This window comes from Urtica dioica, chromosome 2 (assembly GCF_054948205.1).
Source record: "Urtica dioica subsp. dioica isolate 48M chromosome 2, U.dioica_male_clone48M_v1_H2, whole genome shotgun sequence".
NCBI lineage: Eukaryota > Viridiplantae > Streptophyta > Magnoliopsida > Rosales > Urticaceae > Urtica > Urtica dioica.
Window position 1 is genome coordinate 6,201,124 of NC_142757.1, and position 23,633 is coordinate 6,224,756.

Here is a 23,633-nt window from a genome sequence, read left to right on the forward strand (position 1 = left end):
AAAAACATCGAACTTTATTAATATTGCAAAAATTTGAAATCCTAAAACATTGGCTCGTAGGCCTTATTGAATGTTGGAAAGCAAAGAAATAAAATGGGGGGAGTGCTGGCTAATGGTAGTAGTCTCTCAAGTTTTCCGCATTCCACAGGCGACGGATCGGTGTCTCGTCCGTGTAGTGTGTCCCGTCATGTATGACTTGGCAGACTTTGAAGGGTCTCTCCCTGTTTGGGATGAAGACGTCGTTACCTTGCACTTGGGTGTCATGCAGGTGTCTTCATGGACTCCGCGGAGGACCTTGGTCGACTCGACGCTATCTCTGAGCTGGGAGATTGTGTTAACCGTCTTTCTAGCAGTTTTTCCATTGATTCCCTGGACGTAGCATATTCTGGCTTGGGATTGATCTCCAGCCATGATGCCGATTCCATCCTTGGTAGGGAACTTCACCAGTAGGTGGTATGTTGAAGTGATCGCCATTAGCCGGTTCAACGTGGGTCGCCCAATGATTACGTTGTAGGGGGACTCTTGGTCGACCACTAGGAATGGGACCATGTGAACGACTTCAATGCCTCCGGGAGTTCCGAAGGTGACCGGTAGATCGATGATGCCTTCGGTCATGACTCTCTCCCCAATGAACCCGAATAAAGGTGTTTGGGTCGGAGTTGGGCGTAGCCCCCCGAGCTTCATGCGCTCTAAGGTGGACTTGAATATTATGTCAGCACCACTGCCGTTGTCGATGAGAACCCTTTTCACCAAGTTATTAGCCACTTGGGCTTTGAGCACAATCGCGTCATTGTGCGGATGCACAACTCGCTTGGCCTCTTCGTTGGTAAAGTACACCGTCTCGTGAGGTACGGACGGAGGTTCCTCGTAGGTGAGGTTGACGTGCATAGCAGCGTCTCCTTGGGACGCGGCCCTCAGGAATTTCTTCCGCTGTCGGGCTGAGTCTCCATCTTGTGGACCGCCCAGTATGGTGGTCACAACGTGGACTTGTGGATCGGCATTGGCAGTAGCCGTGGTTCGGTCGGCAGAAGCGGCTGTTCCTCCTCCCTTGCCAGACTGTGGTCTGTTCGAGGTGGGGCCCGCAGCGCTAATTATGCGTAACACGAACTCTTTCAGCTCACCCCGTTGGATCAATGCCTCGATCTGCCTTTTAAGACTGTGGCACTCGGAGGTCAGGTGACCGTATTCCTGATGGAACTCGCAATATCTAGACCGGTCGCGAGTCGCGGGGTCTTTGCTCATTGGAGCCGGGGGAGTGAACTTGCCACGCGCCAAAGCCAGGATTTGATCCGGCGTCGTGTTCAATGGTGTGAACGACGAGTAGCCCTTAAAGTCTTCCGCAAGTCGCGGCTTCTGGGGCATCGGAGGTCGGCTATTAAAAGTCTGACCTCCTCTGTTTCGCCTTTTACGGGAGTGGCCTTGCTCGTTGCTAGGCTCGTCTCGGCGGTGAGGGCTTTGATTATTGCCCTTGCGGCCATCGAGGTAATCTTCGACTCCCATGAAGGTCTTGGCTCGAGTCATTAACTCGGCCATAATAGAAGGGACACGGCCGACGATGGACTTAAGGAAGTCACTTATGTGCAAGCCTTCAATGACGGCATTGATTGCATCTTTGTCGTCAAAGCGGTCGACCTTGTTCGATTCTTCAGTGAATCGGGCGAGGTATGGTCTAAGAGACTCGCCATTCTCTTGCCTGATTGACCACAAGTACATCTTGGTCTTCTTTTGGACCATAGATGTAGCGAAACGTGCCAAGGACATGTCCTTCAGGTCTTTGAACGATCGGATGCTTCCTGGCCTTAAGTTCTTGAACCACTCGAAGCCGGGTCCGGCGAGGGTAAGACTAAAAGCTTGGCACATGGCGCCGGGAGCGACACCGACACCCTGCATCGTCATCAAGGTTTCATATGGAGCAAGGTTCGGGAGTTTGAAATTTCCCGTGCATACCTCTGCCAATATCTGAGCCGTGAAAGGCGAGGACTTCTCCTCAACGACCCCATAGGCACTTCCGCCTATTCCGTGTTCTCGGAGATCTCGTACTTCATTTCGAAGATTATGGATCATAGTGATCACATCGAGACCGGTAGTCGGAGTAACTCCCTGTTCGGGAGGAGTCACCTGTCGTCTTTCATTTGACCCTTGATCCGTGCGGCGGTTCCCGTTAGTTGGGGCTGCTACGGGGATGTTTGGCCGAGAGCTCAGTCGCTCTCTTAGGTCATCGCCACGCTCAATGCGTTGGGCGGTGAGGTGGTCCCTAAGATCAGGGCTGGTCGTACGGAGGCGCAGGCTTCGTCTGCGACGGCGCGTTCTCTGCGTGCCCTGACTCCTCGCAACATTCTCCCTTTGACCTAGTCGGTCGAGGGCCAAACGTCGGGAATTTCCCTCTTGAGAAGCAGCCGGCGCGTTGCTTGTCCGGGGTAGGGGGTTCGAAGGACCGGGTTCAAACACGGCGGGGTGTTCCCCGTCCTTCGTGAGAGAAGTCTCGATATCCTTCGAATCGCCAGTACCCTCGTAATCAGGGTCGCGGTCGCGGCTTTCCTCGTTGAGGTTTTCAGGATCCCCGTTGGGGGTCATTGTGTCATGCGCGGGTTGCTTCGTAGCCAGTCGGCTGTGGTACCTTGCGTTCTTCGCCTTTAGTTGGCGGATACTCTCCTCTAGCTCCGTGATGCGGTTGTCCCTGCTATCAGGAGATGGAGTCCACCTCATGCTTTGTTCCTTGGAAGGTTAATAATGGAATGGCCAGTGTCCAAATTGAATCAAGACTTTTTGGATGACCCGACGTGACTTGTAAGCTCTTTATCAATACATTATTTCTAACTTATTCACAAGTATAAAGGAGTTGAGGAAATAACAACTAGAAGGGTAAAAACTGAACAACAAAGGGGAAACAGAGGGGGTGCCTCTGTTTACCTCTCCGACGCTCAAAATTAGTAGGATTGAGGTGGGTAAAAGAGGTTAGGTGTTTAGAGAGCCGAGACTTGAGAGAAACGAGTAAGTTATGAGTTCAGCAGCGTTTCAGTACTCAAATTCGGATTACCTGTCTCGAGGGGTCGTGCCTCATATTTATAGGCGACGAAGGGGCGTTTTGAAGGCCCCTTGGCCTAGTGAAATTGAGCTAGCCATTGGCTGAATGAGGCTCACTCGGCCAATGGCAGAGACAAGTTGAGTCGGCCATTGGCCGAGTGAGACAGGATCGGCCACTGGCCGAGCGAGAAGCTCGGGCCGGATGAAGTTGACTCGGCCCTCGGTCGAGAGAAGCGCCTGGGCCGGGAGAAGGTTCACTCGGCCATTGGCCGAGTGAACTACTGGGCCGGATGAAGTTGACTTGGCCCTCGGCCGAGAGAAGCGCCTGGGCTGGGAGAAGGTTCACTCGGCCATTGTCCGGTTGAACTGCTAGGCTGGATGAAGATTCACTCGGCCCTCGGCCGAGAGAAGTGCCTGGGCCGGGAGAAGGTTCACTCGGCCATTGGTCGATTTAACTTCTCGGCCGGATGAAGATTCACTCGGCCCTTGGCCGAGTAAGGCGCCTGGGCCGGGAGAAGATTCACTCGGCCATTGGCCGAGTGAACTATTGGGCCGGACGAAACTCACTCGGCCCTTGGCCGAGTGAAGCAGTCGGGCGAGATTCACTCGGCCATTGGCCGAGTAAATGGCTTGGGCCGGGCAATGGCTGGGCAAATTTGGGCCGGCCAATGGCTCGAGCGGCCGATAGCGTTGTCGGGTCTTTCCGAACATTAGTCCCCCGAATTTTCCGTCGGGCGTAGCCCGTGTGGTAAACTCAAGTGAGCTCCGCCCCTCATTGTTTCGTCGGACCGCCTTGTTTTGAATTGGTAAGCCTCTTTCTTTGAACATTATTTTATTCTTTTCCTCGATGTGTTTATCGTAACACGTGTCCATGGGGTCCCCCAACCACCTGTCGCCAAATGGGCCCCTCGAGAACGTCTTCAGCTTCTTCCTCGACTATTCTTGTGAGACCTTAGACGATTTCTTAGTCCAATTTTCACCGCCTCCTGTTGATTACCAATCTCTACCAACATTGGGTTTGAATTTCCCGGACCGGGTGACGATTGGCTCAGGCAATCGTGACTTTTCCTCGGTGGACACGTGGTTGGCCGGTGAGGACAACCACCCGACGGCTGGTGAGACCACAGCGCTACCTGGACCGGCCGAGGAGTCCCTTGGCGATGCTGGGGCGGCGCTGGTCGTGGTGTGCGCCGGTGACCTTCATCGTGACTGGGGCGAGACCTGGACAGTGGGTGCACAAAGAGGGAGACCTTGCGCGGCCTAGAGGATGGACAAGCGGCCGAGGAGACCGCCTAGGGAGACCTTGGCGGGCCGCGAGCGACAGGCTCGGCCGTGACATGCGTCGAGGGGGCCGAGCGGGCCGGCGCCGGCGTGGGGGGAGCCGCGCCTGGCTGGGTCGGCGCCGTCTAGGTCGAATCCAGTCCTGGTGAAGACCCTACCCGACAAGGTGGGGCTGCTTGGCTGCATTCCGGTCACGCTGGCGAGGCCGGCGGCCCGGGCGTGGCCGCGCCAGAGGAGACGCGCACCAGTGGGGAGGCGCCGGCTCCGGGCGACGCTGCCCTTGGAGGGGTAACGCTGGGCAGGAGGCGGTCCGGCTAGGCAGCGCTGGCTAGCGGGTGGCGTCCAACTTGCCACCCAGGCAAACCCTAGGCCCGAGTCGGCCGGACTTGTGCGCCGGAGGCCCTACCGGCCGAGAGTCGGCCCAGACAGTCGGGCTGGGCGCGCGCGAGGAGGGCCATGGGCCGCTTGGGCCAGGCCCGCGTGCTGGAGGCCCAACCGGCCGGGTGGAGGCCATCGCCCAGGTTGGGCTGGGCTTGTTCGCTGAGGAGAACCCAGCCCGCCAAGTGGGCGCGCACGAGGAGAGCGAGGAGGGCCCGCGTAGGCCGGGCATCGGCGAGGGCTGCCCCTTTGGGACCGGGCCGGGCCGCACCGTTGGGCCGGAGGGCCATGCCACCATGCCCGAGGAGAGTGAGGGGGACCCGGCCACGCTACGGGCACGCGAAGGGGCTTGCCCGACGAACCCGGAGGACCCGGTCACGCTACGGGCGCGCGATGGGGCTTGCCCGACGAACCCGGAGGACCCGGCCGCGCTACGGACGCGCGAAGGGGTTGCCCGATAAACCCGGCGGGTTCGGGTGAACTTCCCTACCACGCCTGTTGGCGACCGCGACGCATACCTTGACTGCCCGAGAGGAGGATCGTGCCTCGTCCTTCCCTATCGGGGAATCGGCTATCCGTGGCGACTTTGATTGCTCCGGCGTTGATGTCTCGAGCTCTCTTTCGTCGGCTAGCTTTGAGAGCTAGAGGAAGCGATTCAGCATTCCGTCCTCAGTATCGTTGTTGCGACCGTTGCCTGACGATATTCCGACTCGCCCGCGGAAGGGGTACGCCGCTTTTCATAAGGCGAGTCTTCGCGGGGGGTTGCGGCTGCCCTTTCAGCCCGTGATCCAGGATCTCCTGGCTCGACTCAACATCCATGCGTCCCTGATGTCTCCATCCTTCTACCGTGTGGTGGCCGCGTGTCACATGGTGTTCTACCGAGCGAGGAACAGGGCCGTAACGGCCGACGATGTCAGGAACCTCGTGTCTGTCTACGATGTCCCCGGGAAGTCGGGTTCTTACTAGGTTCAGCACTGTAAATGCTTCCCCATACTCACTAAGCTGTCTTCCAAGTATCGATATCCTTGGGTGTGGGTGTCTGAACAAGCCTTTGGGGCGGCGCCTCTCACCTTCGGCCCCGCGGCCGATTTCCCGGCCGATCATGGCATCGAGAGTTCTGAGCTTGCGCTCGTGGTTGGGGCGGTACCAGATTCGAGGCGACGGGGATCGCTCTTCGAGTCCACAGATCTCATGGCAACTACCGGGTGGTTTGTGCCTTGCGATGAAGCTCCCCAATGCATTGGCCTCGGCGCGGAGGTTGTGGAGGACCCTGAGTCTGAGGCTGGGGGTTCGTCTGCTCCCCTCTCCAACGTGGGGGGGGGGGGGGTATTAACCATATATATGCTTTTGCGCTATCACAAGTTTCTGTTATTTACGCTTATTGTTATGTTTTAACCGACTGACGCCTTTTCTTTTTTTTGGCAGATACCATGGTTCGGGATCGTTCGCGTGCGCGCGTGCCAAGGGTAGAACCTACTGCCGAAGTTGTGGCCGCGGCCCAATCCCGAGTTGAGGCTCGTCGTGGGGGATCAACAGTGCGGGCGAGGAACGAGGCAATCCCTTGGTTCACCCTCCGGCCATAAGCGTGCTCATACGTCGGCAGCGTCAGACAGCATGGATTCGATGGTCGTAGCGGAGGCAGCGGAGTTGAGAGGCCAATGTTCCCAAGGAATCCTCGAAACATCCATGCGAGACTTTAAGGGTCTCCTGATGATGAGTGACCTCGAGTACTTCCAAAACGGTATCAGTGACGCCCGAAAGGTACGATCCGCTTGTTTGACTTACATGCAACCATTAGACTTACTCTGATTGTACGTACACCACCCTTTTTCGCAGATGCTTGCGCGTCAAGAACGAGGTGACCGCATTCTCCGAGACCTGTTGCACCGAATGCAGATCATGAAGAGGGATATGGAGAGCGCGGCGGCCGACCATGTTGTTGCTCTAGTGGGGGTTCGAACTGCCCAAGAGTTTAAGGCGATTGAGGAGGAGTCGAAGCGAACCCGCGAGGAATTGGCGGCCGAGAGATCACTGCGTATGGCTGAGCAGGCGTCTCGGGAGAAGGCGGAGCAAGCCGTCGACACTTTCTTGGGGGAGACGAAGAAACTTCAAGTGGCGCTCTCAAGCCGAGACGAGGAGCTGAAGATCGTTCATGCTCGACTATCGGCGAGCGAGATCTCCCACGTCAAGGCGGAGAGGGAGAGAGATTCTCTACTAGTGGAGATGCAGACCCTCATCGAGGAGAAGGACGACGCCATACGATCATAGGCGGACCTAGAGGATGATTGGGACCTAGCATTGGAAGAGGCTCGTTACGCGGCGGCCGTACGGGTTCGAGATGCAACCGCGAAGGAGAACGCGTCTCGCGGGACCACCTTTTTCTTCTTCGATGCCATGTTTCCTCCTCTGGACGACGCGCCACAGGTGGGCGACCCGTGTCCCCAGGTTCCCGCGGAGACTGCTCAATCGACGAAACGCCTGCTTGACGGAGAGGCTACCGACGGGTCGGGCGCCCCTCGCCCCGAGGATGATGAGGAGCAGATCAACTTCAGTTCCGAGTAGTCGGCTTTATTTTGGTTTCCCGCGCACTTTTTTAGCGCTTACCTTATTTTTCCTTTCGGATATTTGTTATACTTTCTTTTGTTGGATATTTATCGTATTTCATTTTCATTCCGTAGGGTTGTTTATGCAACATTGCTTGTTTTAGCTAAAGCTTTTTCCGGTTTATCATGCGTCTTATTTTCTCGATTTACTATTCTTAGCGTAATCGATTTGCGCAATCCGATTAATGCGTGTCTTACAACCCCCGGTTTACTATATCTAGCGTAATCGGTTTGCATGGCTTAGTGCCACACCTGGCGGCGAGATTTTCCGCGGACGCTGGCAAGACCAGTTTCGTCGGGCAGATGCGAGTCTTTGTTGTTCATTAGTGACTCGCTGCCTATCGGCGCGTGCGAGCAGAGCGGCTATCGCGCCCACCTTCCGGCACCTACACTACTTGTCGGCGTGCACGTTGTGTCCCAGAATGGGCTTGAGGCGAGCACTAGCGAGTGCGATACCTGTCGGTACGCGTATCACGGTTTGGGTATTGGCTACCAAGATCAACGGTCCGGTGCGCGGACGCGATTAGTCGATGCCGCACTACCTATCCGCGTGTGAGGTAGGTGAGTGCGTCCACCCTCTTCTCGTTTATGAGGCCCAGCTCGAGCCTGATTGCTTCGTTGTTGGAGGCTCCTTCATACTCTTCGATCCGAAAGGTTGGTAGCTTGGTCTCGACAGGTACCACGGCCTCGATACCGAATGCAAGAGCGAAAGGGATTTCGCCGGTCGCGTTACGCGCGGTGGTCCGGTATGTCCAGAGGACTATGGGAAGCTCTTCGGCCCAAGCCCCCTTTCTCTCTTCCAGCTTCTTCTTCAGGTTCTCCTTGATTGTCTTGCTAACTACCTCGACTTTACCGTTGGCTTGAGGATGACGGGGAGAGGAGAAAGTCTTGCTAATGCCAAACTGTTCACATATGTCTCGGAGGCGCGCATTATCGAATTGCTTTCCGTTGTCGGTCACAATCGATGTGGGGATTTCAAAGCGGCAGACAATGTTCTTCCAGATGAAGCTCGTCGTGTTCGCCTCCGTGAGCTTTGCTAACGGTTCGGCCTCTACCCATTTTGTGAAGTAATCGATAGCTACGATTGCATGCTTGTATTGTCTCGGGGCCGTGGGTAGTTCACCGATGAGGTCGATTCCCCATTTCGTGAAGGGTCGGGGTACGATGACCGGGCAAAGTGGGGCCGGCGCTTGCCGCGGGACGTGGGCAAATCTTTGGCCTTTGTCGCACCTTTTGGCCCATTCGTAGGAATCCTTTTTCAAGGTAGGCAAAAAGTATCCGAGCCTTAGCAGCTTCAGGGCCAAAGATTGTCCGGCGGCGTGGTTTCCACACACCCCTTCGTGCACCTCGCGGAGCGCTTTCTTTGCCTCGACCTCAGTCAAGCATCGGAGGAGGGGCATATAGTATCCTCTCTTGAATAGGTTGTCCTCCCTCATAGTGTATTTCGGCCCCAAGCTTCTCAGCTTTTTCTAGCCTCTTCTTTGTCTTTAGGGACGACTCCTCGCTTGAGCTACTCCATGAGCGGCGTCATCCATGAGGGGGCGGAGTTTCGTCAACCACCCCTACATCGCCTCTCGAGACGTAGGGTCGAGTCAATACTTCTATTGGGACGCTGCCTTCTCCCTCTTCGTCTATCCCAGATGCAAGGCGCGCTAGGGCGTCGGCGTCAATGTTCGCCTCTCGGGAAACCTGGACTATCTCGAACAACGATAGGGCCTCCAGATTCTTCTGGGTCTTCGACAAATATGCGACCATGTTCGGCTCTTTGGCTACATAGTCGCCCTTAACCTGGTTCACAATCAACTGTGAGACACAGTGGATACGTAAGTTTTGGACTCCTAGCTTGTTCACCAACTCCAAGCCAACGATCAGAGCCTCGTAGTCTGCCTCGTTGTTGGAAGCCTTGAACTCGAATCGCATGGCATATCTCAGTTTTTCCCTTTCGGGAGTCGTGAGCACGACGCCGGCGCAAGCCCCGCGGGCGTTTGATGCGCCATCTACGTGTATGTCCCAGACCGGCCCTATCGGGTTATTGGTCCCCTTATTCGACAACAAATTGCGGTCATTCTCCTTGTCTTCCTCGTTCTCGATGTCCTTGTTGCCCTTGCCTGTTGAGGGCGCGTTAGTGAATTCGGCCACAAAATCGTCACGGGCCTGGCCCTTGATAGCGGTTCTCGGTTGAAACTCGACCCCGTACTCGAACAGTTCCTGGGACCATATGGCCATTCGACACAAGGTCCCTTTTTGTAAGGTCTTTTTGATGGGATGTCCCGTGCGTACCATGATTGGGTGCGTTTGGAAGTAAGGGTGAAGTTTTCTCGCGCTCATTGTTGTCGGTCGTTTTCGGAAAACCCGAGACGCCAAGAAGACACGCCATTCAAAGGGCCGATGGTCAGGCCGGAGGTCCTAAAGAGCGGCGAGCCTTCTCTCACGAGTCGACTGACAAGTCCTCGTGCCAAATCCTCATGCCCCTCGAGTCGAGCCCCGAGTCGTTCCTCGAGTCGAGCCTTGGGTTGTTCCTCGAGTCGAGCCTCGAGTCGCTCCTCGAATTGAGTCACTCTCGCCAAGTAGAAGCCTTCATATTTCATGTGGCAAGAATGGTATTCGAAGGCCCGCAAGAGCCCGACGAGGCGGGCCATGCGCCGCGCGCGCAGCCGCGCCGGCCAACCAAGCACAGCAGCCCGCGCGTCGCGCCAAGCAGACCGCGCGCCGCGCGATGACACGCCCGCGCCGCACATCCAGCGCCGCGCATCGCGCGTCGCGCCTGGTGACCCGCGCGCCGCGCCCCCTGCGCCGCGCGCCGCGCGCCGCGCGTTGTGCGCCGCACTTTGTGCGCCGCGCGCGCCGTGCTCCTCCACTTGATGCCACATGCGTTCCTAGTCCCACATGGACGAAAAAGAAGCCTTCTAAGGCCCCCAAACACCTATAAATACCCCCTCCCATTGAGGGGAAAGCCATCCCATTCTTTCTCAAGGAACTTGAGACTTCTCTCCGCTTCTCTAGATGCCATCCTTGGCCTGAAGCGGATTCTCCACGATTTCTCGCTCTCGGAGATTCTGAAGCGCTTTCCGGGGACTCCCGAGTGCCGCCTCTCTTGATCGAGCGATTAATCTTAAGCCCACGAGTGCTCTAACGGTTTTCTACTGAAAATCGCCTACGCGTCTAGCCCCCTAGATGCGTCCGCCATTTCTGACAAGAAATCGCCTACGCGTCCGACATTTCCGACTAGGAATCGCCTACGCGTCCGGAATCTCCGCCACAACAAGGAACTCTTGACTTAGAGTCTTCCACGTCTCCAAAAGGGAGAAAACACACATTCTCTCTCGCATACGCGATCTCCGAAGTTTTGAGACGTCGCCGAGGACTCCTCCGCGCCTCGTCTCCTTCGTCGAGTACGCGTCTCCACCAAGGCTCCGCGCCTCATACAGCATCCTTCACGCTTGAACTACGTTCTGACCTGATCCCACACACGGGTACGTAGGCAGCCGACAACCAAGGCACGGTCACTCCTCCTCCTCACCCCCTACCTCTCCCGAGAGGCGGGTTGATCGGAGAAAACCCTAGCTCGAGACTATCGAGTTCACACTCTTGGCCCGGGTGCGATCACTTGGTCCGGCCTTGGATCGAACCGCCCGAGGTTTTAAATAGTTGTTCATTTTCGTGCGACAACATTTTGGCGCTAGAAGGAGGGGGCTTCCCGACCTATTCAGCCCGAAATCCCTTCTGTTCATCTTCTTCTTTTCTTCTACAAACTCAACTTTCTCGAACTTGAGAAAAGATGAGTACTCAACCACCCGTACGTTCTGAGGGCATGAACAACCCCGAAAACGTCGCTGGGACCAAGAAATACTTCTTGCGCTCCCGAGCGCATGGTGACGAAGAGTCGCTCCATGAAGAGAGCTCGACCCGCTCACCATCTCCATCTCCAGATAGCAGGGACCACCGCATCATGGAGTTGGAGGAGAACGTCCGCCAACTAAAGGCAAAGAACGCGAGGTCGGGAAGCAACCCGCGCATAACGCAATGACCCCCAACGGGGATCCTGAGAACCTCAACGAGGAAAGCCACGACCGTGACCCTGACTATGAGGGTACTTGCGATCCGGAGGATATCGAGACTTCTCTCACGAAGGACGGAGGACTCCCCGCCATGTTTGAAGCCGGTCCTTCGAATCCCCTACCCCGGAAAGGCGACGCGCCGGCTGCTTCTCAAGAGGGAAACTCCCGACGCTCGGCCCTCGACCGACTAGGTCGAAGGGAGAACGTTGAGGAGAGTCAGGGCACGCGGAGAGCGCGCCGTCGCAGACGAAGCCTGCGCCTCCGAACGACCAGCCCAGATCTTAGGGATCACCTCACCGCCCAACGCATCGAGCGTGGCGATGACCTAAGGGAGCGACTAAGCTCTCGGCCAAACATCCCCACAGCAGCCCAAACTAACGGGAACCGCCGAACGGGTCAAGGGTCAAACGAAAGACGACAGGTGACTCCTCCCGAACAGGGAGTTACTCCGACTACCGGTCTCGATGTGATCACAATGATTCACAATCTTCGAAATGAAGTACGAGATCTCCGAGAGCACGGAATAGGCGGAAGTGCCTATGGGGTCGTTGAGGAGAACTCCTCGCCTTTCACGGCTCAGATATTGGCCGAGGTATGTACGGGAAATTTCAAACTCCCGAACCTCGCTCCATATAATGGAAAAGCAGATCCTGCTTACCACATCCAGCACTATGAAACCTGGATGACGATGCAGGGTGTCACTCCCGGCGCTATGTGCCAAGCTTTTAGTCTTACCCTCGCCAGACCCGGCTTCGAGTGGTTCAAGAACTTAAGGCCGGGAAGCATCCGCTCGTTCAAAGACCTGAAGGACATGTTCCTAGCATGGTTCGCTACGTCTATGGTCCAAAAGAAGACCAAGATGTACCTGTGGTCAATCAGGCAAGAGGATGGCGAGTCTCTTAGGCGATACCTCGCCCGATTCACTGAAGAATCAAATAAGGTCGACCGCTTTGACGACAAAGACGCAATCACCGCCATCACTGAAGGCTTGCGCACAAGTGACTTCCTTAAGTCCATCGTCGGCCGTGTCCCTTCTACCATGGCCGAGTTAATGACTCGAGCCAAGACCTTCATGGGAGTCGAAGATTACCTCGATGGTCGCAAGGGCAATGATCAAAGCCCTCACCACCGAGACGAGCCTAGCAACGAGCAAGGAAACTCCCGTAAAAGGCGAAACAGAGGAGGTCAGACTTTTAATAGACGACGTCCGATGCCCCAGAAGCCGCGACTTGCGGAAGACTTTAAGGGCTACTCGTCGTTCACACCGTTGAACACAACGCCGGAGCAAATCCTAGCTTTAGCGCGTGACAAGTTCACTCCCCCGGCTCCAATGAACAAAGATCCCGTGACTCGCGATAGATCTAAATATTGCGAGTTCCATCAGGAATACGGTCACTTGACCTCTGAATGCTATAGTCTTAAAAGGCAGATCGAGGCATTGATCCAACGGGGTGAGCTAAAAGAGTTCGTGTTACGCATGATTAGCGCTGCGGGCCCCACCTCGAACAGACCACAGTCTGGCAGGGGAGGAGGAACAGCCGCTTCTGCCGACCGAACCACGGCTACTGCCAATGCCAATCCACAACTCCACGTTGTGACCACCATATTGGGAGGTCCACAAGATGGAGATTCGGCCCGACAACGGAAAAAATTCCTAAAGGCCGTGGCTCAAGAAGACGCTGCTATGCACGTCAACCTCACGTATGAAGAACCTCCGTCCGTGCCTCACGAGACGATGCATTTCACTAACAAAGAGGCCAAGCGAGTTGTGCATCCGCACAATGACGCAATTGTGCTCAAAGCCCAAGTAGCTAATAACTTGGTGAAAAGAGTTCTCATCGACAACGGCAGTGCTGCCGACATAATTTTCAAGTCCACCCTAGAGCGCATGAAGCTCGGGGGGCTACGCCCAACTCCGACCCAAACGCCTCTATTCGGGTTCACTGGGAAGAGAGTCATGACTAAAGGCGTCATCGATCTGCTGGTCACCTTCGGAACTCCCGGAGGCATTGAAGTCGTTCACATGGTCCCATTCCTAGTGGTCGACCAAGAGTCCCCCTACAACGTAATCGTTGGGTGACCCACGTTGAACCGGCTAAGGGCAGTCACTTCAACATACCACCTACTGGTGAAGTTCCCTACCAAGGATGGAATCGGCATCATGGCTGGAGATCAATCCCAAGCCAGAATATGCTACATCCAGGGAATCGATGGAAAGACCGCTAAAAAGACGGTTAACACGATCTCTCAGCTCAGAGATAGCGTCGAGTCGACCAAGGTCCTCCGCGAAGTCCATAAAGACACCTGCATGACACCCAAGTGCAAGGTAATGGCGTCCTCATCAGGGACCCCACACGGTCTACCAGGTCATACATGGACGAGACACCGATCTATCGCCTGTGGAATGCGGAACACTGGAAGAGAGTACTACCACTAGCCAGCGATCCCCCCATTTTATTTCTTTGCTTTCTAAACATTCAATAAGGCCTACGAGCCAACGTTTTAGGATTTCAAATTTTTTGCAATATTAATAAAGTTCGATGTTTTTCTTTCAAAATCCACTTTATCAAAGATTTTTAATCATCAAAGGTTACACTTGTAAACCCAAAACTCGGGGGGCTAGTGCCATAGGCAATGGAAAGTACGCTCAAAATCCTCAAGAAAGTACGCTCCACAAAAAGAAAGCACGCTCCATCAAAACAAAACACCCGAACACAAAACGGGAACAGGCGTGCACGTAAGACGCCTCCGTGGCGCGCCGTAAGACATCCCCGAGGTGCAGGCTAAAGACGCCTCCGCGGCGCGCCCAAGAGACATCCCAGAGATGCAGGCTAAAGACGCCCCCGTGGCGCGCCCAAGAGACATCCCAGAGATGCAGGCTAAAGACGCCTCCGCGGCGCGCCCAAGAGACATCCCAGAGATGCAGGCTAAAGACGCCCCCGCGGCGCGCCCAAGAGACATCCCCGAGATGCAGGCTAAAGACGCCCCCGTGGCGCGCCCAAGAGACATCCCCGAGATGCAGGCTAAAGACGCCCCCGCGGCGCGCCCAAGAGACATCCCCGAGATGCAGGCTAAAGACGCCCCCGTGGCGCGCCCAAGAGACATCCCCGAGATGCAGGCTAAAGACGCCCCCGCGGCGCGCCCAAGAGACATCCCCGAGATGCAGGCTAAAGACGCCCCCGCGGCGCGCCCAAGAGACATCCCCGAGATGCAGGCTAAAGACGCCTTCGCGGCGCGCCATAAGCCATCCCCGAGATGCAGGCTAAAGACGCCCCCGCGGCGCGCCCAAGAGACATCCCCGAGATGCAGGCTAAAGACGCCCCCGCGGCGCGCCCAAGAGACATCCCCGAGATGCAGGCTAAAGACGCCCCCACGGCGCGCCCAAGAGACATCCCCGAGATGCAGGCTAAAGACGCCCCCGCGGCGCGCCCAAGAGACATCCCCGAGATGCAGGCTAAAGACGCCCCAGCGGCGCGCCCAAGAGACATCCCCGAGATGCAGGCTAAAGACGCCTCCGCGGCGCGCCCAAGAGACATCCCCGAGATGCAGGCTAAAGCCGTCCCTCGCGGCGCACCAAAGACGCCTACATGGCGCACGTAAGACGCGTAAAGGCGCAGCCCGTAAGACGCCTACATGGCGCAACCTAAGACGCCTACATGGCGCACGTAAGACGCGTAAAGGCGCAGCCCGTAAGACGCCTACATGGCGCAACCTAAGACGCCTACATGGCGGACGTAAGACGCGTAAAGGCGCAGCCTGTAAGATGCCTACATGGCGCAACCTAAGACGCCTACATGGCGCAACCTAAGACGCCTACATGGCGCACGTAAGACGCGTAAAGGCGCAGCCAGTAAGACGCCTACGTGGCGCAACCTAAGACGCCTACATGGCGCACTTAAGACGCCTACATGGCGCACGTAAGACGCCTACATGGCGCAACCTAAGACGCCTACATGGCGCACTTAAGACGCCTACATTGCGCAGCCTAAGACACCTAAACGACGCACAAAACCGTCTCTCACAACGCGCTCTGAGTCGCCACGAGGTGTTGCATATGATGACTAAATCGCAACGCACCTGAACCGCCGTACGAGGCGCAGTTCATGCCATCTTCGCCATCGCCAACTAAACACGATCACCGTGGGAGAATCCCCGTTCCATGCGAGTTAATTGAAGCTGCTCGCAAAAAACTCGCGAGCCCCGCCTCTGAGCAAGAACCTCGCTCAGCCTGAACTAGCTAAGACTTCGCTCCTCGAGTCGGGTCATGCTCCTCAAATCAAGTCACTCTCCTCGAGTCGAGCTTCGCTCCCCGAGTCAAGTAATTCCCTTTGAGTCGAGCCTCGCTCCTTGAGTTGAGTCATTCTCCTCGAGTCGAGCCTTGCTCCTCAAATCGCACCATTCTCCTCGAGTCGAACTTCGCTCCTCGAGTCGAGTCATTCTCCTCGAGTCAAGCTTCGCTCCTCGAGTCGAGTCATTCCCCTTGAGTCGAGCCTCGCTCCCCGAGTCGAGTCACTCTTCTCGAATCGAGCCTTGCTCCTCAAATCGAACCATTCTCCTCGAGTCGAACTTCGCTCCTCGGGTTGAGCCATTCTCCTCGAGTCGAGCTCTGCTCCTCGAGACGAGTCATCCTCCTCGAGTCGAGCTTCGCTCCTCGAGTTGAGCCATTCTCCTCGAGTCGAGCTCTGCTCCTCGAGACGAGTCATCCTCCTCGAGTCGAGCTTCGCTCCTTGAGTTGAGCCATTCTCCTTGAGTCGAGCATCGCTCCTTAAAGTCGAGCCGCTCTCCTTGAATCGAGCCTTGGTCCTCGAGTCAGGACATCCTCCTCAAGTCGAGTCACGCCCTCCTCGAGTCGAGCCATGCTCCTCGAGTCGAGTCACTCTCCTCGAATCATCCCCCTCGAGTCGAGCATCACCCCTCTCATCAAGTCATTCTCCCCGAGTTGAGTCTTGCTCCTCGAATTGAGTCATACACCTCGAGTCGAGCATCGCTCCTCGAGTAGAGTCATATTCCTTAATGTCCAGCCAGTCTCCTTGAGTCGAGTCTAGCCCCTCGAGTTGAGACTTGAGTCGGCTCCCCGAGTCGAGCCTAGCCCCTCGAGTTGAGACTCGAGTCAGCTCCCCGAGTTGAGCTTCGCTCCTTGAGTTGAGACTTGATTCAGTCTCCTCAAGTCGAGCTTCGCTCCTCGAGTCGAGCCTTGAGTCAGTCTCTTCGAGTCGAGCTTCGCTCCTCGAATCGAGCCTTGAGTCAGTCTCCTCGAGTCGAGTCCCACTCCTCGAACAAACGCCTGGAGCGACCTGAAGAACAGGTCAGCCAAGGTAGAGACCCGCGCTCGCGCCTGGGGAATAAGGGCCGATCTTCCGAACGCAGACGGAGAAGCGCCACCAAGGTGGGAATGGCGGATGCCCCGTGAGGCCGACTTATGCTTGATGCGTGGTCAAACTTTTAGCGTTTATCCCCGAGCAGTCGAAGCCCTCCGGTGCGGCAGAGCCTTCCGCCGGGTGCCGCCCCGTCTTCTCGAAGCATCAGCCCGCAGCATCAACCTCCGTCTTCGAGACCTCGGAATGAGCACGCCTTTGCAAAATGCAAAAGTGCAGTCGCCTTCCAAGCTGGCCGAGACGGAAGCCATGATCTTCCCCTAATAGGTCACGATTACACAATCGTCACCCTGCTAGTCACCGTCGAGTCCCATGGACTCCGGATTGATGATATTATCAAACAAAACGCCATCGAAGGTTAACTCGGGCGTAACATTGCCAAAAGATCAATAAGCCGCGACGCGCCGGCACACCTCTACACAAATGCACGCCCCACTTGCGCATGCATATCCCATTTGCTCCGGGACTAGAGCGACGAACGCAAGCGCGTTCGCCTCGCCCACGTTGAGCTACGCCTCCTATCCGCTTGGATCCTCCTCCACGTGTACATCACACACTCGTGTCGAGAGAGACGGAAAAGCGAGAGAGAGCACTAGCAATTGTGAGAGTATTCTTTATAATCACAAAGGCTTCGCAACAGTGAAACTCTGGAAAGTCTATTTTCCTCAAACACCCGGCGGAAACAACTAAAAGTTCACCGCCCGGGGCCTCCCGAGCAATGAACTTGGGGGGCTAATGTTGTCGGTCGTTTTCGGAAAACCCGAGACGCCAAGAAGACACGCCATTCAAAGGGCCGATGGTCAGGCCGGAGGTCCTAAAGAGCGGCGAGCCTTCTCTCACGAGTCGACTGACAAGTCCTCGTGCCAAATCCTCATGCCCCTCGAGTCGAGCCCCGAGTCGTTCCTCGAGTCGAGCCTTGGGTTGTTCCTCGAGTCGAGCCTCGAGTCGCTCCTCGAATCGAGTCACTCTCGCCAAGTAGAAGCCTTCATATTTCATGTGGCAAGAATGGTATTCGAAGGCCCGCAAAAGCCCGACGAGGCGGGCCATGCGCCGCGCGCGCAGCCGCGCCGGCCAACCAAGCACAGCAGCCCGCGCGTCGCGCCAGACAGGCCGCGCGCCGCGCCAAGCAGACCGCGCGCCGCGCGATGACACGCCCGCACCGCACATCCAGCGCCGCGCATCGCGCGCCGCGCCTGGTGACCCGCGCGCCGCGCCCCCTGCGCCGCGCGCCGCGCGTTGTGCGCCGCACTTTGTGCGCCGCGCGCGCCGTGCGCCTCCACTTGATGCCACATGCGTTCCTAGTCCCACATGGACGAAAAAGAAGCCTTCTAAGGCCCCCAAACACCTATAAATACCCCCTCCCATTGAGGGGAAAGCCATCCCATTCTTTCTCAAGGAACTTGAGACTTCTCTCCTCTTCTCTAGATGCCATCCTTGGCCTGAAGCGGATTCTCCACGATTTCTCGCTCTCGGAGATTCTGAAGCGCTTTCCGGGGACTCCCGAGTGCCGCCTCTCTTGATCGAGCGATTAATCTTAAGCCCACGAGTGCTCTAACGGTTTTCTACTGAAAATCGCCTACGCGTCTAGCCCCCTAGACGCGTCCGCCATTTCTGACAAGAAATCGCCTACGCATCCGGCATTTCCGACTAGGAATCGCCTACGCGTCCGGAATCTCCGCCACAACAAGGAACTCTTGACTTAGAGTCTTCCACGTCTCCAAAAGGGAGAAAACACACATTCTCTCTCGCATACGCGATCTCCGAAGTTTTGAGACGTCGCCGAGGACTCCTCCGCGCCTCGTCTCCTTCGTCGAGTACGCGTCTCCACCAAGGCTCCGCGCCTCATACAGCGTCCTTCACGCTTGAACTACGTTCTGACCTAATCCCACACACGGGTACGTAGGCAGCCGATAACCAAGGCACGGTCACTCCTCCTCCTCACCCCCTACCTCTCCCGAGAGGCGGGTTGATCGGAGAAAACCCTAGCTCGAGACTATCGAGTTCACACTCTTGGCCCGGGTGCGATCACTTGGTCCGGCCTTGGATCGAACCGCCCGAGGTTTTAAATAGTTGTTCATTTTCGTGCGACAACACTCATGACGAGGGCGAGGGACAATCTCTCGATTTCCGGCTATCGAGTCTCTGCGTCGAGGAGCGCCTTGCTAACGTAGTAAACCGGCCATTGTACCTTGTCTTCCTCGCGTATTAGAACTGCGCTCACGGCCCTGTCGGAAACCACGAAGTAGACATACAAGGTCTCGCCGTCCTTCAGTTTTGCAAGGAACGGGGGGGAGCTGAAGTAGGTTTTCATTTCGTGGAACGCCTCCTTGCACTCCTTCTTCAACAAACCTGTCGGTCTTCTTTAATTCTTTGAAAAATTAATGGCTCCTATCAGTTGCCTTGGAAACGAATCGCGTTAAGGCGACGATCATTCCCGTCAAACTCTGCACTTCTTTGACTTTCTATGGCGACCTCATCTCTAAGATCGCCTTAATCTTCTCAGGATTAGCTTTGATCCTGCGGCGGCTCACCATGTAGCCCAGGAATTTTCCGGACTCAACCCCAAAAGCGCACTTATTGGGATTCAGCTTCATCTTGTAGCGCCGCAAGATCGTGAACGTCTCCCTGAGGTCTCGAACGTGGTTCTGGGCCTTAAGGCTTTTGACTAGCATGTCGTCCCCATAGACCTCCATCGTTTTGCTGATTTGATTGGCGAACATTCGGTGCACCAACCTTTCATATGTTGCTCCCGCGTTTTTGAGGCCAAAGGGCATGACCTTGTAGCAATAAAGTCCGCGGTTCGTAACAAAGGTGGTCTTGATCTGATTCGGCTCGTGCATGCGGATCTGATTGTAGCCTGAGTAGGCATCAATGAAGCTTAGCAGCTCGCGGCCCGCTGTGGCATCCACAAGTTGCTCAATTCTCGGGAGAGGGAAGCTGTCTTTCGGGCAGCCCTTGTTGAGGTCTTTGTAATCGATACAAATTCGCCACTTCCCGTTTGGCTTCTTAACCATAACGACATTGGACACCCACTTGGGGTGTTCTGCCTCCTTGATGAAGTTGGCGGCGAGAAGTTTGACGACTTCTTTACCAATGGCTTGGTACCTCTCTCCACGGAACGCTCGTCTCGGTTAGACGCGCTCGGTCACCCTCTTGTCGTCGTTGAGGCGGTGGACCATTATCTCGGGATCGATCCCTAGCATGTCGGCGTGTGTCCACGCGAAGACGTCTTTGAACTCGCGGAGGAAGGCTGGGAGCTGGAGTCGGATTTCAGACGGGAGCTGGGCGCCTACCTTGACTACCTGGTCAGGCTTGACGTCGTCCAGCACGATGGGAATGAGGTCATCCGGTGTCTCCACCTTCCGACGCTCGACATCGTCCCTTTGGTCCAATTCTCCGAAGGTGCCCCCTTCCTCGATCTTGCACGGGAATTTGTCTCTGAGCTGGAAAACGGTGCTCACCATCTTCCCTTTCGCCTTACCGTCCACACCCTGGATATAGCACATCCTTGCCATTTATTGTCTCCCATCATTATGGCGATCCCCTTCTCCGTCGGGAATTTCATCATCAGGTGGTAGGTAGACGTTATGGCCTTCAACCGATTGAGAGTCGGGCAACCTATGATGATGTTGTACGCCGAGGGCTGGTCCACAACCAGGAACGACACGATGTGGGTGACCTCGATCCCCCTGGTGTCCCGAAGGTGACCGGGAGATTAATTGTGCCCTATGTCATGACCCTCTCCCCGGAGAAGCCGAAGAGTGGGGTCGAGATCGGGGTCGGCCTCAGCCTAGTCAACTTCACCCTGTCCAATGCCGATTTGAAGATGATGTCGGTAGAGCTGCCGTTGTCAATCAAGATTCTCAGGACAAGATTGTTGGCGACCGAAGCCGAGACGACTATCGCGTAATTGTGCGGGTGGAGCACTCGCACCGCCTCTTGGATGGTGAAGAACATGGACTCGAATGGGGCCGGAGGAGGAGCCTCGTACGTGTGGTTGATGTAGTCTGCTATCTTCCCTTGCGAGACTTCTCGCATGTACTTCTTCCTTTCCGTGCTCGAGTCCCCGAACTCCGGGCCGCCCATAATTGAGCCCACGACGTGCATTTGTGAGCTCTCCGATTCTTGGTTCGCCGTCCGATCTCTAACGGTTACTGTCGCCGGGCCTTTCCTTTCTTGCCGCGGGCGCTCTCCGTTTGCCGCGGCCGTCCCGATTGTTCTAAGGACGTACTCCTTCAACTTCCCATCTTGAATGAGGACTTCGATCTGACGTTTGAGCTGGTAACATTTGGACGTCAGATGCCCATGGTCTTGGTGGTATTCATAGAACTTACTTCTGTCCCGCATTGCGGGATCCTTCGTGAGAGGAGCGGGGCTTCCTAGCTTGTCATGGTGCAGAGCCAAGATCCGCTCTTGCGGAGAGTTCAGGGGGGTGAATGCCAAAAACTTTCGGAAGCTATCGACATGTGAGGGTCTCGGCCCAGGGAGGGAGCGACCGTTAGGGGCCAGGCCTCCCTTGTTCCTCCTCTTTCAAGGGCCCGAACGATCTCCGTCCTGATCGTCGCGACGGCGACCGCTTTGCCCCCTGACTTCCGGCCATCTTGGTTGTCGAGGAAGTCCTCGATTCCCATGTAGGTGCGAGCTCTCGACATCAGCTTCGCCATGTCCCGCGGGACCTTTCCAACAATAGATTTGAGGAAGTCGCTCGTGCGAGCTCCCATGCCGGATAGACGAGAGGTAGGTTTTCAACGTCTTTTGTGCCACGAGAGTGGCGAAACGAGCAAGGAAGGCTTATCGCAAAGCCCGGAAGGACGAGATGCTCCCTGGTCTTAGACTCTGGAACCATTCAAATCCCGACCCTATGAGGGTTAGGCTGAAGGCTTGACACAGGGTGGCGTCTGACTGTCCCTTCATCGTCATCCACGTCTCGTAGTGTTGGATATGGAATTTCGGGTCCGTCTGCCCGTCGTAGGGAGGGATGGACGACAGTTTGAAATTCCCCACGCAAGGGAGGATTTGAGCGGCGAAGGGAGAGTATGACTCCTCGATCCCCGCGTAAGGCCTTTGCCTCCCCAACTCCCTCATTTCGATGATTTGGTTTTGGAGGCTCTGAATCATCGTTACCATGTCAAGCCCGTTAGCTGGGCTGACCGCCGTAACCGCATGAGTCGCCTGTTGACGCTCATTGGACGCCTGGTCCCCGGCATTGACCTGAGGTTGGCCGAGTGTAGTGGCGGGAAGTGCGACCCTCCGAGAGTTGAGCCTTTGGCGGAGATCCTATCCTCGGGAGTTTCTTTGCACTTGGCGCTTAGCGGGGCGAGGTCGCCCTTGGCCGGATTGTCCAGCAAGCGCTTCGGCTATCGGCCCCATCGTCCCCTAGGGCCGCTCTCTCCCCGGCGAGGGGCCGTGTCCGACCGCCTCTTGAAACCGAGGGGGAAAGTCCTCGGGAGTGTGACCGTGCATGCTGCCGTGCCGGGTTCGACGGCCCGGCCAAGGCGCCATTCGTCCTTTTGGACTGTGATTGGGCGAGGTTAGGAGTTGCCTCGTCCGTTCTCGACTCCCCCACACAGTCGGGGTCGGAGTCGCCTCGGGCGGATCTATCCTCGACGTCGTAGCCGAGAAGGTCGGCGATGAGCGTGCATTCGACGCCGGGACGGTCTAGGAACTTGGCGAGCCTTCGGCCCGTGTCCTCTCGGAGCGTGGCCTCGGTGTCATTCACCGGGTCTTGGAGCTGGCTCTCGTTGTCACGAGGCTGCCCTCCTTGACGGTGCGCGAGGCTTCGGAGGCCGTATCTCGAGCCCGTCGCTCGAGTGCCTGCGGAGGTAGCGGGAATTTGACTCATCACTCGAGAGGCGTAGAGGTAGGAAGAAAAAGGATTGGAAGGGAAAGCGTCGCCAAGGTCGGGAGGCCCCCTCCTTCTAGCGCCAAAATGTTGTCGCTCGTTTCGGACAACGATTTAGGAGCCCCAAACGGTTCGACCCAAGGCCGGACCAAGTGATCGCGTTCGGGCTCTAACGTGTCGGACTTGGTATCCCAAATCATCCCTTAGTTGTAGATGATGCTTGCCTCATCTCAATACCTGAAAAGTGGGAAAAGAGAGTGTGAACTACAAAGGGGATTCAGAGGGGGTGCTGTTGTCGCAGTTTTTCGGACAACGATTTAGGAGTCAAGGGCAGTTAGACCCATGGCCAGACCAAGTGGTCTCGTCTTGACTCGAGCATGTCGGGCTTGGTATCCCAAGCCGTCCCTTAGCTGTAGGCGGTGTCTGTCTCGTCCAAGCACCTGAAAAGCAAGCAGGAAGGTGTGAACTACAAAGGGGAAACAGAGGGGTTGCCTCTGTTTACCTCTCCGACGCTCAACATTAGTAGGATTGAGGTGGATGTAGGAGGTTTAGGTGTTTAGAGGCCGAGACTTGAGGGAAACGAGCGAGGTACGAGTTCGACAGCGTTTCAGTACTCAAGAATGGATTAGCTGGACCAGGGAAGGGATCCCGGTAGTTATAAGCGACCAAGGGGCATTTTGGGCAACCCCTTGGCCGAGGATGGCCTTGGCTCGGCCATTGGCCGAGGCTGACCCTTGGGTCGGCCAATGGCCGAGGCTATTGGAGCCGGCCATTGGCCGAGGCTGGCCCTAGGGCCGGCGAATGGCCAAGGCTATTTGAGCGAGCCATTGGCCGAGGCTGGCTCTTGGGCTGGCCAATGGCCGAGGCTATTTGAGCCGGCCTTTTGGCCGAGGCTGGCTCTAGGGCCGGCCAATGACCGAGGCTATTTGAGCCGGCCACTGGCCGAGGCTGGCTCTAGGGCTGGCCAATGGCCTAGGCTATTTGAGCTGGCCTTTTGGCCGAGGCTGGCTCTAGGGCCGGCCAATGGCCGAGGCTATTTAAGCCGGCCATTGGCCGAGGCTGGCTCTAGGGT

General features: G+C 56.4%; 1 protein-coding gene across 1 annotated transcript in view; it reads right to left on the reverse strand.

Moving 5' to 3' along the window:
• Positions 1 to 7,828: 7,828 nt before the first annotated feature.
• The window catches only part of LOC149404029 (uncharacterized), a 37,309-nt gene continuing 21,504 nt past the window's right edge, over positions 7,829 to 23,633 (reverse strand). The window contains exon 5 of the mRNA XM_089604110.1: positions 7,829 to 7,972. Within this exon, the coding sequence (XP_089460236.1) occupies positions 7,829 to 7,972 (144 nt within the window). The remainder of the gene's footprint in view (positions 7,973 to 23,633) is intronic.